We start from the raw sequence: 13,341 nt of genomic DNA on the forward strand, positions 1-13,341 counted from the left end.
GTAACGTCCTTCCAGCCCGGAATCCGACGACCCAGCTCGACAAGACCCGGACCTCCAGACCTCTCTGACCTCTACCCACATCCACAGCACAGCTGGGACCCGTGGGTGCGACGAGCAACGTGGAGACGGCCATCTTGAAGAAACCTGCACAGCGCTTCCTGCACGACCCCTGAGGGTTCCTCAAGTGAGTGCATTGGGGACTGAGAAGCCCCACACCGACGCAGCTCCTGCACCAAAGACCAGCCCCCCAGCAATCTGCGTGGGGGCCCTTTTGCCTGGTTGCTGCACTTCCTGTTGTCTGGTCACTTGCCGGCTGGCTTGTGCCCTCAGAGACGACGACCCGAAGATTTCAACACTGCTAGTCTGGTCCCCCAGACTGGCCCTTGCTTCCTTGTAAAAGAGGAACACCCCGGACCCTGGTCCACTCAAGACGCCATCTTTGTTTCACCGTGTGGCTTGCATTAGCCAAGGCCTGTTGTCCAGATCGACGATCCGACACCGCCAACAGCAGCAGACTACGTGGGACAGCTCGTGCCTCCAGCCTGGTCGTGAAGAACAGCTCCTGGTCCGCGCAGCTACAGAGAGAAGCGACCCTTCCTTCACCTGAACTCGGCGACAGCATCTGGTTCCCTCCTGGTTCCAGCACCGTCACTGGCTAGTGACCAAGACTCTGTCCCCTTCCCTTTCAGGACTTCCATCTTCCAGTTCCATCCTTGGAACCACCGGACTCCTCCATCTGGCTGCCTGCCAGCAACTTCTTGTTTCAGGCATCACCGGGATCAACGCAGCAAACCCGACACTACTTCAGCCCTATGCACCCGCAGCCTGTGGGTTAGGTAACTAAAGCTTCTAGGTGCTGAAGTCAGTGTTCACTATCCTAGTGTCCAGGTCTACTGTTTTCCCTCCATCCAGCCGGGTTCGTCAGGAATCCGTAACTTTGTAAACTGTTGCATCCATAGACGTTGGTACGCATCCCGCGTGAGAGTTTCCACTCTGCACGTGCGTCCAGTGGGCCTCCTGCTCCTTACATACCTAGTTTGTAGCGTAGTCCCACCGATCCTCCAGCCTCTGGATCTCCTAACAGTATTTTCTTTCCTCGCATTCCATTGTTTTGAGTATATGGTTTGTCGTGCCCCTAAGGCACTTGTGTAAATATTGTGCGAACTCGTATTTCCTTTTTAGTATTGTCATGTGCTTAGCCCTCTTATCTCATAAAGAGTTCAGAGGTGTTGTTATAAATAGACTGTTTATTTTCATAACAACCTGTGTGGTGTCCTTTCATTTGGTATTCAAGGGGTTATACTATGGTAAAACAGCTGGCTTCACATGCCAAAAGAGATTAGCCTAAAAGACTGCTTTTGTCCACGCTACTAGGATAGCTGGTCTATACGGTTGACTTTACAACCAATCACCATAAGGGTTGTTTGGACTGATACAAGGTGATTACTAGAACTAGTGAGCATCATATATCAGGCCAACTTCTCACAGGGAGCACGGTAAACTAAAAGTGCTTGCGGCCTACCGTGAACCGCAGGTAACGCCGATAGGACGGGATGTGGAAATATGCGTCCTGCAAGTCCAACGCTACCATCCAGTCTTCTGGGTCCAGGGCAGCTAGGACCTGAGCCAAAGTCAGCATCTTGAACCTCTCCTTCCGGAGGAAGCCGTTGACGCTCCGTAGGTCCAAGATAGGGCGTAGGTCTCCTTTGCCCTTCTTGGGTACCAGAAAGTAGTGGGAACAGCAACCACGTCCTACTTCTGGCCCAGGAACAAGCTCGACGGCCCCTTGGCCAAGAGGGCCGTAACTTCCTCCTGGAGAAGTCGCAAGTGATCTCCCGACATGCGGTGGCATGGCTGGAGGGGTCGCCACAAAGGGGAGGGAGTAGCCCCTTCGGACGATTTGCAGGACCCCCCTGTCCGATGTGATGGAGCGCCAGTGAAGGAGGTGATGGCGAATCCGGCCCCCCACTGGCATCGAATGGGCCTGAAAATTTGGACTAGGAGGATTTTGAGGCAGATGCTGCGGGGGTGGGTGTGGACTGACCTTGTAGGTGTCCCCCGGCACCGCCACGGCGGTTACCACGTCCGCGTTGAGGTTGGTTCTGCGGCTTGTGGCTAGCTGGACGTGAGGGGGCGCCCCTTCCTTGGCCATGAATGGCGGAAGTTTGCTGGTGTTGGCCGAGGCCAAAGGACTTGGCCGTAGCCCTGGAGTCCTTGAAACGCTCCAGCGCACTGTCCGCCTTGTCGCCAAAGAGGTGACAGCCATCAAAGGGCATGTCCATAAGGGAGGCTTGGACATCGCCCAAAAAGTTGGCGGACCTCAGCCTGGCGTGGTGGCGAACCGCCACCGTTGTTGCAATCGCCCTGCCTAGCGAGTCCATGGTATCCAGTCCACACCGAATGGAATAGCGTGCTGCATCCCTTCCCTCTGCATGGGCTTGGAAAAGCTTTGCCTGGACCTCTGCCTGGCACAGCGGCAGCACTTCTGCAACCGTATCCCACAGGGTGGGAGTAACGGCCCAAAAGGCAGGCGGTGTTGACAGACAGCAATCCCAAACTCAGTGAGGAGAACAGTTTCTTGCCGAACTGATCGTACCTTTTGGATTCCCAATCCGGAGGGGCGGACGGGAATGCGGTCTGGGAGGTTGAGGCCTGGATCACCAGGCTCTCAAGGGTGGGGTGAACGGACAGGAAACTGGGGTCGCCCGGAGCTGGCGTCGGGCCACGTTCCGATCTACAGGGAGGCCTGTAGAGGGCTTGGACCAGGTGCCCAACAGAACGTCAGTGAGGGCTTCGTTGAACGGCAGGAGAGGCTTCGAGGAGCTTGCCTGCGGTTTTAGCACCTCAGTGAGGAGGTTAGTCCTCACAGCCGCGACTGGGAGCTCCAGAAACAAGGCCTTGGCTGCCCTAGTCAACACCATGCTGTATGCAGCCCCCTTCCTCCGTAGCCACAGTAGGTCTGCCCAGACCTGGCTCAACTGGCACTGCAGTGCCAGAGGGTCCTCAGACCCCTCCCAATCCCCCTCGTCATCCATCTCCTGAAGGTCAGATATAAATGATGGAGCCGGATCGTCGGTGAAGGGCTCACTGATCAGCGGCGAAGACGGCGCCGGTCCGACTCTGGATCCGGACCGGGGATGGGATCGGGGGCGCGCCGGAGGAGGGGTCGTAAGGTCGACCGGCGTCGTCACGGATCCAGGCCTGGATCCTGAGGAACCCTGCGGCGTCGGGACCGGAGTCGTCGACGGCGCCGGTTCCGAAGCACCAGCCGGGGCCGGAGCCGCCGACCCGCTTGGGCTCCCAGACGGACCCGTGGGGCCCGAAGGCACCTCGGCGGGACCCAACGGAGGGAAGCACTACCTCAAGGCCGTGAGGAAGGCATCGATCTCCTCCGGCATCGCGTTCAGCCCAGGGACCCGCGGGTATGGAACTGGCAGTGGCGCCTGCGGCTCCGATGGAGCCGCGTGGGCGGTGTCACCCGAACCCCTGGCTGCGTCTCGCGGGCATCGGGGGAGTCAGAAGAGCGATGTCGCTTCTTCGACCTCTTGTGCCTCTACTTACCGGAGGACTTGGAGCCCAATGAGTGGTGTCGACTCGCCGAGCTGTGATGACTGTGGCCCCGCGACCGGTCCCTCGACCTCCTCCTGGACCGGGACCTCGAGCGGCACGGGGCCGAATGCCCGATCTCGAGGCGCTTACGGGACCGCTCCCACCTAGCCTTCGACGGCAAGGCCTGGCAGTCGGGGCACGACTGGTCATCGTGGTCGGCCCGAGGCAGTAAAGGCACCGACGGTGGGGGTCTGTAACAGACATCATGCGGTTATATTTGCCACAGGGTTTGACTCGAGAAGATCCAAAAGAGATCGAAAAATTTATTCAAAAATTGACTAGGAGTACTGCTCTTCCCGGATCTGCACTTGCGGCGTCTCAGTACTCCGACGATGTCATCCCGGCGACCACTACGCAGACAACGGACCTGCAGACGCCTACCGATGCGCAGGGGTACTGCTACGCAAAACTTTCCAATCCAGTCTGACGCCTGGGGATATTCTAAGGTAAGGAATCTAACACTAACCTGTTTCTTTCAGATAACCCATTTAAGCATTGGCAAAATGGCAGTGGACCTTTGTGTAGTGTCAAAAGTGTCCAATAAGAAGTCTTCCTCCACAGTATCTGTGTGCAAGTCAACCCCATGGTACTGGGCAGCTCTATGGACTAAAAGGTTAAAACCTATAGTGTCCTCCGGAGGGGAAGGCCAGGAAGGATATACATCGTCTTGAGGGACGTAAGGCACATCAGGGGTGCTCTAATCATCCCATGGATTAGGTGACTGAGGGGGACTATTGGTCCCTACTAGGTTATGTGCACCCCCACCTGTGTCATCAGAGTCTGTATCTACATCTTCATCTGGATTAGTGGACGGTGTAGGTGAATGATGTGGTGTAGGAGTTGTAGGAGTAGGAATAGTATGGGGAGGTGGTGGAGAAGGGACCCTTAATGGAGAGGTTGCAATGTCTCTTCTTCTTTGGAGGAGTTGCAGGCACCTCTAGTGGTCTCTTCTTGGAGCTAAGAGCTAGTTGGCCAGTCTTAGGATCCCTTACAAGAGTCTTGAGTAGGATCTGGTGTAAAAAGGTCTTCTGTGTAGGGCACATCCTTCGGCGTCGAAGTTTTCGGTTCCGGAGGTTTTTTTGGGACCGACTCGGTAACTGGTCTAGGGTCTTTTGGCTTAAAACTGTGATCTTTCGAAATGTCTTTAACCGGAACGTGTTTCATTCGGTTCGGGGTGTTTTTTCGGCTCAGAAGCATGTGAGTCGGGATGGCGTTGCTGAGGAAGATTGCTTCTTCTTCCTGTGTTGGTATGGGATCGACAACGGAAATAGGCTGACTCGAGCACGAGCCGCCTGGAGGCTTAGTAGGCTTCTTTGCCGGGCCTGAAGGCACGGCGTTGGAAGCAGTCTCTCGGTGTGCACCCAGGCCTGAAGGCGAGGGTGTGACGGAAGCCTTTTTTGAGGGTGTCTAGGAAGGGTTGGGGTCGACGTTCTTACTTACGACACGTTGAGCTGGAGTGAGGTCCTCGACGTCTGAGTCTTCGGCATCAGAGGAGCTGGCACTTTCTTTGGCCCGCTGGTGTTCTGGCATGTCGACACCCTCTACAAAGATTTTGTCCGGGATCGAAGCTGACGAGCAAGCAGTGGTTCTTCGAGCTCGTCAGTCCCGAATAGTCTTCTTGGAGCGGAAGGAGGCACAAGCGGAACAGTCTTTGGCCTCGTGCTCCAGTGAGAGGCAAAGGTTGCACACCTCATGTAGATCAGTGTGGGGAAACTTCGACCCACATTGAGGACACTTCTTGAATGGCGTAGGCCTGAAGGCTTTCGTCTACGACCGGAATCGAAGACTTCGAAGTGGTGAAGAATCGCGTCGATGGGGAGCGAGATCGAAACAATACCGTCAAACTGGGTGAGGATTGCGCGTTGAAGGAAATTCGGTCCCAAACCGGAGCGCAGGAAACACAACAGAGACCTATGGCGGAAAAAAACAATCTGAGGATGGAGCCAATGCCAAAAACAAAATGCAAACATCTGGGCCCAACACTAGGTGGCGATCTATGCACAGTGTGTAATCTGAAGTTCATATGCTGCGAACATACGATTCCTATTTATATACGCACTGTGTGGTTCTTTTTCATTAAACTGACACTATGGATTAAAGTTGGTCAAACAAGCTGCTTTACGCTCCTTCAAGATAAGCCTGATAATACCACTTTGAGAGCTTTCAAAGGTTTTCTACAACCACTAAAATCACCAAAAGGGTTATCTGGATTAGTGCAAGGTGTATCACAAATAAAAGTGCACCATATACTGAGCCAGCCTCCTACAATATGGTAGCAGCCAATGGACTACCTGCCACTAGGGTGACTATGCCCCCTATATGCTCAATTACTGTGGAGAGTGTGCATAAACCTGACCCAGAAGTCTTATTTCAACACAAATCAAGATGGTGAAACCCTTTTTTGACTGTTCACGGTAGGTCGCCCACCTTATGGGTGTGGCTAGCCTGCAGATGCAACATGCTTATGAATATCTAATTTCCAGCCTGTTCTGCTGCCAAATGGGGCCCAGGGCACGAAAAGTTTGAAAGGTGGACAGGGGTTGGCTAGTAGCCATGGAATGGGCGATGGGGTTTGTAGGAGAGTAGGGTCTGCAATCCTATGATCACCCAGATTTTTGCTTTTTGCTTCACTGGTTTACGACTTTCCCGGGCTGTGGGCCTGCTAATCAGACCCACAGCCTAGCTGTTCTCTCTATTCCAAATTGTACCCAGGTACTGAATTGGCACTGGGCCCTTTCCAAGTCCCTGTACCCAGGGCTGAGGTGTACCCAGAAGTCTCCCAGGGGCTGCAGCATGTATTATGCCACCCCTGGACTGACTAACCAAACAGACACAACTGGCTGCTTGACAGCTGGGGGCAAGGTGGTGTACTCACCCTTTGCTTTAGATATAGTATCCCTATATCTAAACCTAAATGGACACACAGATCTCCTATCAGTCACTCCTATGGCAGGCCTTAACAATCCTGAAGGCAGAGTGCTTGGAATCGTGTGAGATAGTGCTCTGGCATGAGCTGAGCCTGTCTGCGGCTTTCGGGATCCATCCCTTAGCCGTTTCCATGATATCGCATACCATATACTCTTAAGTGCATTATAATCCTCGCGGTTATATGCCAACTCTGGTATCGCTTTATCAAAACATGTCGAGTAAGGTGTCATACGAATTGGAATACTAACCCCTCGCCAATTCTGGCGACGGGGTTAGCATTCCACCCTTCTAGAGGGACACGACATGTATGTAACCTGTAACCCCGGTTAAAGTCAGACATAGCCGTAGCTCCACAAAATGGATGCTGCCACCGAGACACAAGTCTGCCCTCCTGCTGCTGGGAGTCCTCCCAGCCCAGGAGGCAAGGACAAAGGGTTTCCTGTCAGGGGCGGTGCCAGCACCGTCCCAGACAGGATTTTGTGTATCCTAGGTAGGTAGGGCTTTAGAGGAAGGTGACTGCAAGTGGCACCCCGGTGCTCACTGTGCATAGGCCGGCTGAAACCAGTTCCAGGGGCACTCCAGCCCCTGGCCTGGGGAAAGCCCGCCAAAGGAGAGGGGTGTAACCACCCCCCTCCTAGTCCCACCCATAGGGCAGGACTTAGTCGCGTGCCAGCCCCTTTTTGCAGGATAAAGGTAGGAACTGGCCCCCTTCCAAATCAGATCATCTTTGAATCCTGAAACTACTTTCTGCAAGAAGGAACTCAAGACTCTTCTCAAGATTTCTCCCTTGTGACTAAGGAGTAGTCACCCTGCAGCAGCAGGCACCAACCAAGCATCGCGGTTTGTTGCCAGTCTCTCCTTCGGATCAAGACTGCTCCAGCACGACGAGAACCGGCTTCCCTGGCACCTCTGACCTCAACCTACATCATCAGCCCAGCTGTGATCCGTGGCTGTGACGAGACCTCGAGGGACCGGCCATCTTCAGAACTGCACGACGCTTGTCCAGCACGACTCCCGAGTGACCCTCGACTGAGTGCTTTGGGGTAAGAGAAGCCCCGACCCTGAGCAGCTCCAGCACCGAAGTTCAGCCCCCCTGCATCCACGAGATCTGCGTGGGGCCCTTCTGCTCTTTGCTGCCAACCTCGTTGTCCAGGTCGCTTGCCCGTTTGGCTAGTGACCCCTTCACGACGCTCCACGACGACAAACACTGCTGGTCTGGTTGCTCCAGACTAGCCCTTGCTCCCCTCCAAAAGAGGAGCACCCTGTACCCTCCTGGTCCCCTCAAGACGCCATTTTAGGTCCACCGCGTGGGCCTTGCATTTGCCAAGACTTGTTGCCCAATCCTGGGTCCAGCGACGTCGACAGCAAGAACCTTCGTGGGACAGCTCGCACCTCCATCCTGGTCGCCGACAACGCCTCCTGGTCCGAGAGACTGCAGAGCCCAGCAGCGCCCACTCACCTGGCTGAGGTGACTTCGTCCGGTGCCATCCTGGTGCCCACTCAAATCACTGGCTAGTGATTCAGAACTTGGTCCCCTCTGCTTACAGGTTTCTTCTTCCCTGATCCAGGCTTGGATCACTCCGAACTTTCTTCACTGGCCGCCTGCCAGCAACTCTTTCTTCAGGCTCCTGGATCTTCAACGCGTGTATCCGACGCAATTTCAACCCTATGCAGCCGCAGCCCCTGGGCTAGGTAACCTGAGTACTCCGGTGCTCCAGCATAGTCCAACACCCTAAGTGTTCGGATCCACTCTTGTTTTCGACCCACCTAGTCGGGTTCGCCCGAGAACAGTAACTTTGCAACTGCTAGCCTCCATAGACTTTTTCCCGCCTTACGCGTGAGAGTTCCCACTCTGCACATGACGTCCACAGGCCTCCTGCATCTAATCCCAGTGTTTAGAATTGTAGGCCTAGCGATTCCTGAGTCTAGAAAAGTACTACTTACCTGCTAGCAAGTTCGCATTCCACTTATTGTGTATATGGTTTTTCGTGCCCCTAGGGCATTTGTGTAAATTGTGCGACTTAAAGTATTTTCGTAAGAGTTTTGTTGTGTGCTTAGCTCCCTGACTCATAAAGAGTTCAGGGTAGTCTTGTTATAAATAAATATCTGTTTATTTTCATAACAACTTGTGTGGTGTCCTTTCACTTGGTGTTCAAGGGGTAATGTGATGGTAAAACAGCTGGCTTAACACGCCCTCTAGAGTCTTAGCCTTAGACTGCTCGTATCCATGCTACTAGGATAGCTGGTCTATAAGGTTGACTTACAACCAATCATCAATAAGGGTTGTTTGGACTGATACATAGTGATCACTAGAATAGTGAGCACTGCATATCAGGCCAACTTCTCACAGGGTTGTTACCGGCTCCGGCAGGAAGCCACACTGGGTTTTGGCCCAAAAAGGGAGCTTCAAAGAGGAACTTGCCATTTAAGGGCAATTAGCAAGCACACGTGATATGGGCTGCCTTGTTGTGTAAGTCGACAGTCTGGCAGGAGGGGAACCAGCTGCCAAATTGGTTTCTCTGGAGCATGTAGCCCTTTTAGTAGCCACATCTTTGGGTTTGGCTAGGGTGCTCTGGTCGCCGAGATAGCTTCTGTCATGTTGGGAGTGGGAAGAATGGCGCATCCTGAGATAGCCAGATGCCACACTTCCCAGTAAATGGTCATCAGTAGGGAGGGAGGGAGGGAACCTGGCAGCCCATTGGCTACCGACTGCATCCTACCCGGAGGGCATTTTTGGAGCTTAAATTGGCCAAGAGGGTACAAAGAAATACCCTGCTGCACAGTGGAATCAACAAAGACAGGCTGCACGAGTGTGGACTGCACCTGCTGAATCTATTGACTAGCAAAGGAGAAAGGACTGTGCCTGCTGTGTCTTGCTTGTGAATAAGTAATTTCCGGAGCCCAGCTGAAGCAAGAGACTCAAATCATCAGATGGCTGACCTCCGGTTCATAGCAGCTGAAGAAGCCTGCTAGGGCAAGGTAGTAGCCCAGATGTTTCTTAACGCCGGCGTGCAGCACTCGGGGCAGGAACCAACGCTTGAAGTTGCAACTAAGTCTGCTGGGCACAGGAGAGTTGTCAGAGTGCAGCTTGGTCACCCAGGAGCTGACTTAGCACCCAGAGAAGGATTTCGCTGTAACCGTATACCAGACAACTAGCAGCTGAGTTGAGACTGGATTTCTACCAGCACTGAGAGGACTTTGAGGAACATCAACCCTGTGGCCAGGACCAACTCAACCCACTCTGTGGACCAAGGAGAAGCTGAAGGAAGACTCCTGTCGACCACATTGGATCCACAGAATCATTGAGCAACTTTAGCATCTTTCATCCCTTGCACCAGGACCACTTCCATAGAAACCAATAGTAAAGGGATAAAAGTGTCTGGAATGGACTGAAGACTGCTCCTAAATTCGATATACCTTTCTGTGGACCTTAATGGTCCCCCTGAATGGCTCCTTACTAGAGTTGGTCGCATTAAGTGACTCCAAGTGACCACAAAACAAGCTAATTTTATTTTTCAACTGTTACATTTGTTGAATCTGCCAATGCTTGCTCACAGTTGAGTGAAATGTTCAGATTTACTAACCCTTGTAAATTCTAGATCTTTGGAACTCTAGAGCTGATCATCTTTGTTGTGGTGTCTAAAAACAAAACTACAACCTATTTTCTTTTTAATAAATTGGTGTTGGGGTGCTCAAGTGACTCTTCTTTCTTCAATTGCTTAGGTGCTGCTGAAATACTCATGTTTTCCTTTGTGTAATTCTGACTGCTCAGAGCCACAGCTACACCGGGTTGAGTTAAGGGTTTAACAAAACCTACTTTGGGGTTCATTGCACAGCAGTCAGGGAAGGCCTTGGAGTTGTAGTCAGTGTCCAGGCATCATAAGCAAACCAGGTGGTGGTTTGTCACAGATAACTGCCCGTGGCAGGCTCCCCAGGGATTCTTAGGGGACATACTTAAGGCACACAGAGAGTAATTCCTCAAAAATGAAATAAACTCCCCCCAAAAAACCAGTCAACATTCCTGAGGTAGCCTTTTCGGCTCTGTGCGGATGATGCAGAAAGAAAAGAACTTTTGTCAGCGTGCTGTGCTGGTGCCCAAATATGCACCGCCCACGTCACTTCCAGCACAGCAGACATGGAGCTACTAACTGGCGCAGAGGTACTGCTCAAGATTTTCCGGATCCAGTCTGACACCTGAGGAATAGTCTAAGGTAAGCAATTTGCACCATGAAGTCTATAAGATCAGATAATTAACCGTATTCACCACAAACAGGCAATACACCCTTGTGCTTACATTAGTAGGAGCAAATTCATTAAAAAAATACACCAGAGGGCTCTTTAAAGATTGCTTTCACTCACTTGTGACATAGAAACCCTGCGTCATGCATTAAACTCACCTGTGTCATGTGCGCTATGTTGCTGTAGCTATGTTGAAGCTGCTGGTGGGCATGGATGGCGTATACAGCTTGCTGTTGATAGCTGCTTTGAGGAGACTGGGCAGAGGGGCCAGGGGTCAGAGATGGGGGAGTTGCAGTGAGGGTTGCAGTGTGATACAAATTCTGCTGGGGAGGAGCATTACTCATGTGTTGAGGTTGATTTCCCTGATGCTGTAGTAGGGAAAAAGGTCAAGGTCAGTTATTTAATTGGAAGCTCAAACAAAACTAAATAGAACAAAACTAAATAGAACAAAGTAACCATCTGCACCACACTTCTGATTGCTGCAGGCCGTGTTGCATTATGTTTGTGCCACTAATATTTTACCACTAACCAGTTATACCTACATAACTGAAGGGTTATGAACCATGTAAAACTAAGTATAAGCGTTTTGGTTATTTGGTTACAGTTTTAAAGACTTTCATAGACTTTCCAACTTCACACTTAGAAAAGTTTTCATAGAAAACAGTCAATAATATCATATGGGAGGAAATAGTGCCATCGGTTAACAGGTAAGAATTTGTTGTGGGAGTTTGGGTTTATGGGGTTAGAATCGGGGTCCCCCAGGGTTAAGGATGCACTCTTGTTGCACCCTCAGCTGCACTATGGCGGCTGGGTGCAGAGTGCTGAGGCCCAATGTTATCCAATGGGGGTTTAGGGGGCATCCGGTTGGTGGCTGCTCACGAGCAGGCCATAAGGTTGTGGGAGCAAACCTCCTGGAATTAAGCTCAGAGCAAATGGGGGTTCAGGTTAGCATCAAAGGTGCACCCTCAGCGCCACTAGGGCGGCCGGGTGCAGGGTGCTGGTTTGTCGTCAGGTGCCCTCTTACTTTCAAAGGGGATTCTCCGGTTTGCAAACACACTGCAGGCTCGGGGACAAAGGTCCTCTAGGTGCGACCACCACTTGCAGAGTTAAGTCGGGATGCTGGGGGTTGGTTAGGCACTGTCGGTTTAGGGCCCCCCACGGCCGTGGGGCATCGGGTGCAGGGGTGCCTTTAGGGTCAGATCTTAGCAGCTCCTGGCCGCGGTTAGGGGGACATTACGGTTCGAGGCTGCAGGCGTCTGCAGTCACGGATTTCTAGTCAGGATCGCCGGGAACTCCTCCTCTTGGTGTTGGGCCACTTGGGCCGCGGGCGTCTGGCACAGATTTGTGCACTCTCGGATCGAGCTGGAGTCTGTTGGTGAACAAACCGGTGTTCACGAGAGACAGTCTCTTTTCCTTTGAAGCCAGGGCAGGTCCTCAGGGTTCTTGAGGCTGCTGGCTGAAGGACACACCAGAGTTTTGTTTCTGCAGGTTTGAGGTGGGGACAGGCAGGTAGGGCTGGGGCCAAGTCAGTAGGCTTACTCCTCTTTTTCGCTTCAGCACAGATGTTTGGTTCTTCTTTTCTTCTTCTGGTTTCTTGTCTGAGGGAGCAAGGTTCAGGGGTGCCCCAAAATACTAGATTCAGTGGTGTTACAGGTAGGTAAAAGGTTGGGACCAATGGGTCCCTCCCCGGGGGTGGGTACACCCCCCCTATTATGCCACCTTCACAACCCCCAAGATTAAAAACACTTGCGGTGTTCCCCAGGGCTCCTCTCTCTCCCCTCATTTATTTAATTTATACCTTCTCCTCCTGATCCACGCACTAAAAGAAAGGAAAGTCCAAACCTTCAACTACGCAGATGATTTCCAACTAATATTTCCTATTAATGACTCCCCTACAACTGTCCACGAATACCAGACAACAATGCTGTTCATCCGTGACTGGATGAACAGTAACCACCTCAAGTTAAATCCGGACAAAACGGAAGTGATCCTCACGGGAGGCTCATTAAGTAAAGTAAAGTCCACATTTGTAAAGCGCACAATCACCCGTAAGGGTCTCTAGGCGCTGGGGGGCCGTCGGGAAGATTAAGCGAGCTATTGCCCAGAGTCACATGGTGCTGGGCTGACCTGCCGCCGGAGCCGGGGATCGAACCGTGGTCCCCAGATTCCAGCGTCAGTCGCCCTGGCCGCGGCGCCACACCTTGAACCCCTGGAGCTCCCACTTATGGCCTAAAGAACTGGGACAGTCCCCGTCCCCTTACATCTGCTAAAACCTTGGGAGTCATAATCAACAATGACCTCACCATGAAAAATCAAATTGGATCTGTGATCTCAACATGCTGCTTTCAACTAAGGAAAATCAGCAGGTTTCTTACACAGGTAGCAAAAATACAGGCAGTTCCGCCATGGTGATATCCCACATTGATTATGCCAACTCACTATACTTTGGCATCCCAGCCTGTCTTACCCACCACATTCAAATGGTTCAAAACCAGGCGGCCAAGCTGATCTTTCATGACAGCAGGCGCCAGCATACCACCCCTCTTCTGAAGAAGTTACACTGGC

At 52.4% G+C, this 13,341-nt stretch overlaps 1 protein-coding gene across 5 annotated transcripts in view; it reads right to left on the minus strand.

Annotated features, from left to right (window-relative positions):
- ATXN2L (ataxin 2 like) overlaps window positions 1-13,341 on the minus strand; it is a 976,149-nt gene that overhangs the window by 156,569 nt on the left and 806,239 nt on the right. For all 5 annotated transcript variants that reach the window (XM_078652258.1, XM_078652261.1, XM_078652257.1 and 2 more), the window contains one exon: window positions 10,935-11,144. In XM_078652258.1, the coding sequence (XP_078508384.1) occupies window positions 10,935-11,144 (210 nt within the window). The remainder of the gene's footprint in view (window positions 1-10,934; window positions 11,145-13,341) is intronic.

Source organism: Lissotriton helveticus, chromosome 7, assembly GCF_964261635.1.
Source record: "Lissotriton helveticus chromosome 7, aLisHel1.1, whole genome shotgun sequence".
NCBI lineage: Eukaryota > Metazoa > Chordata > Amphibia > Caudata > Salamandridae > Lissotriton > Lissotriton helveticus.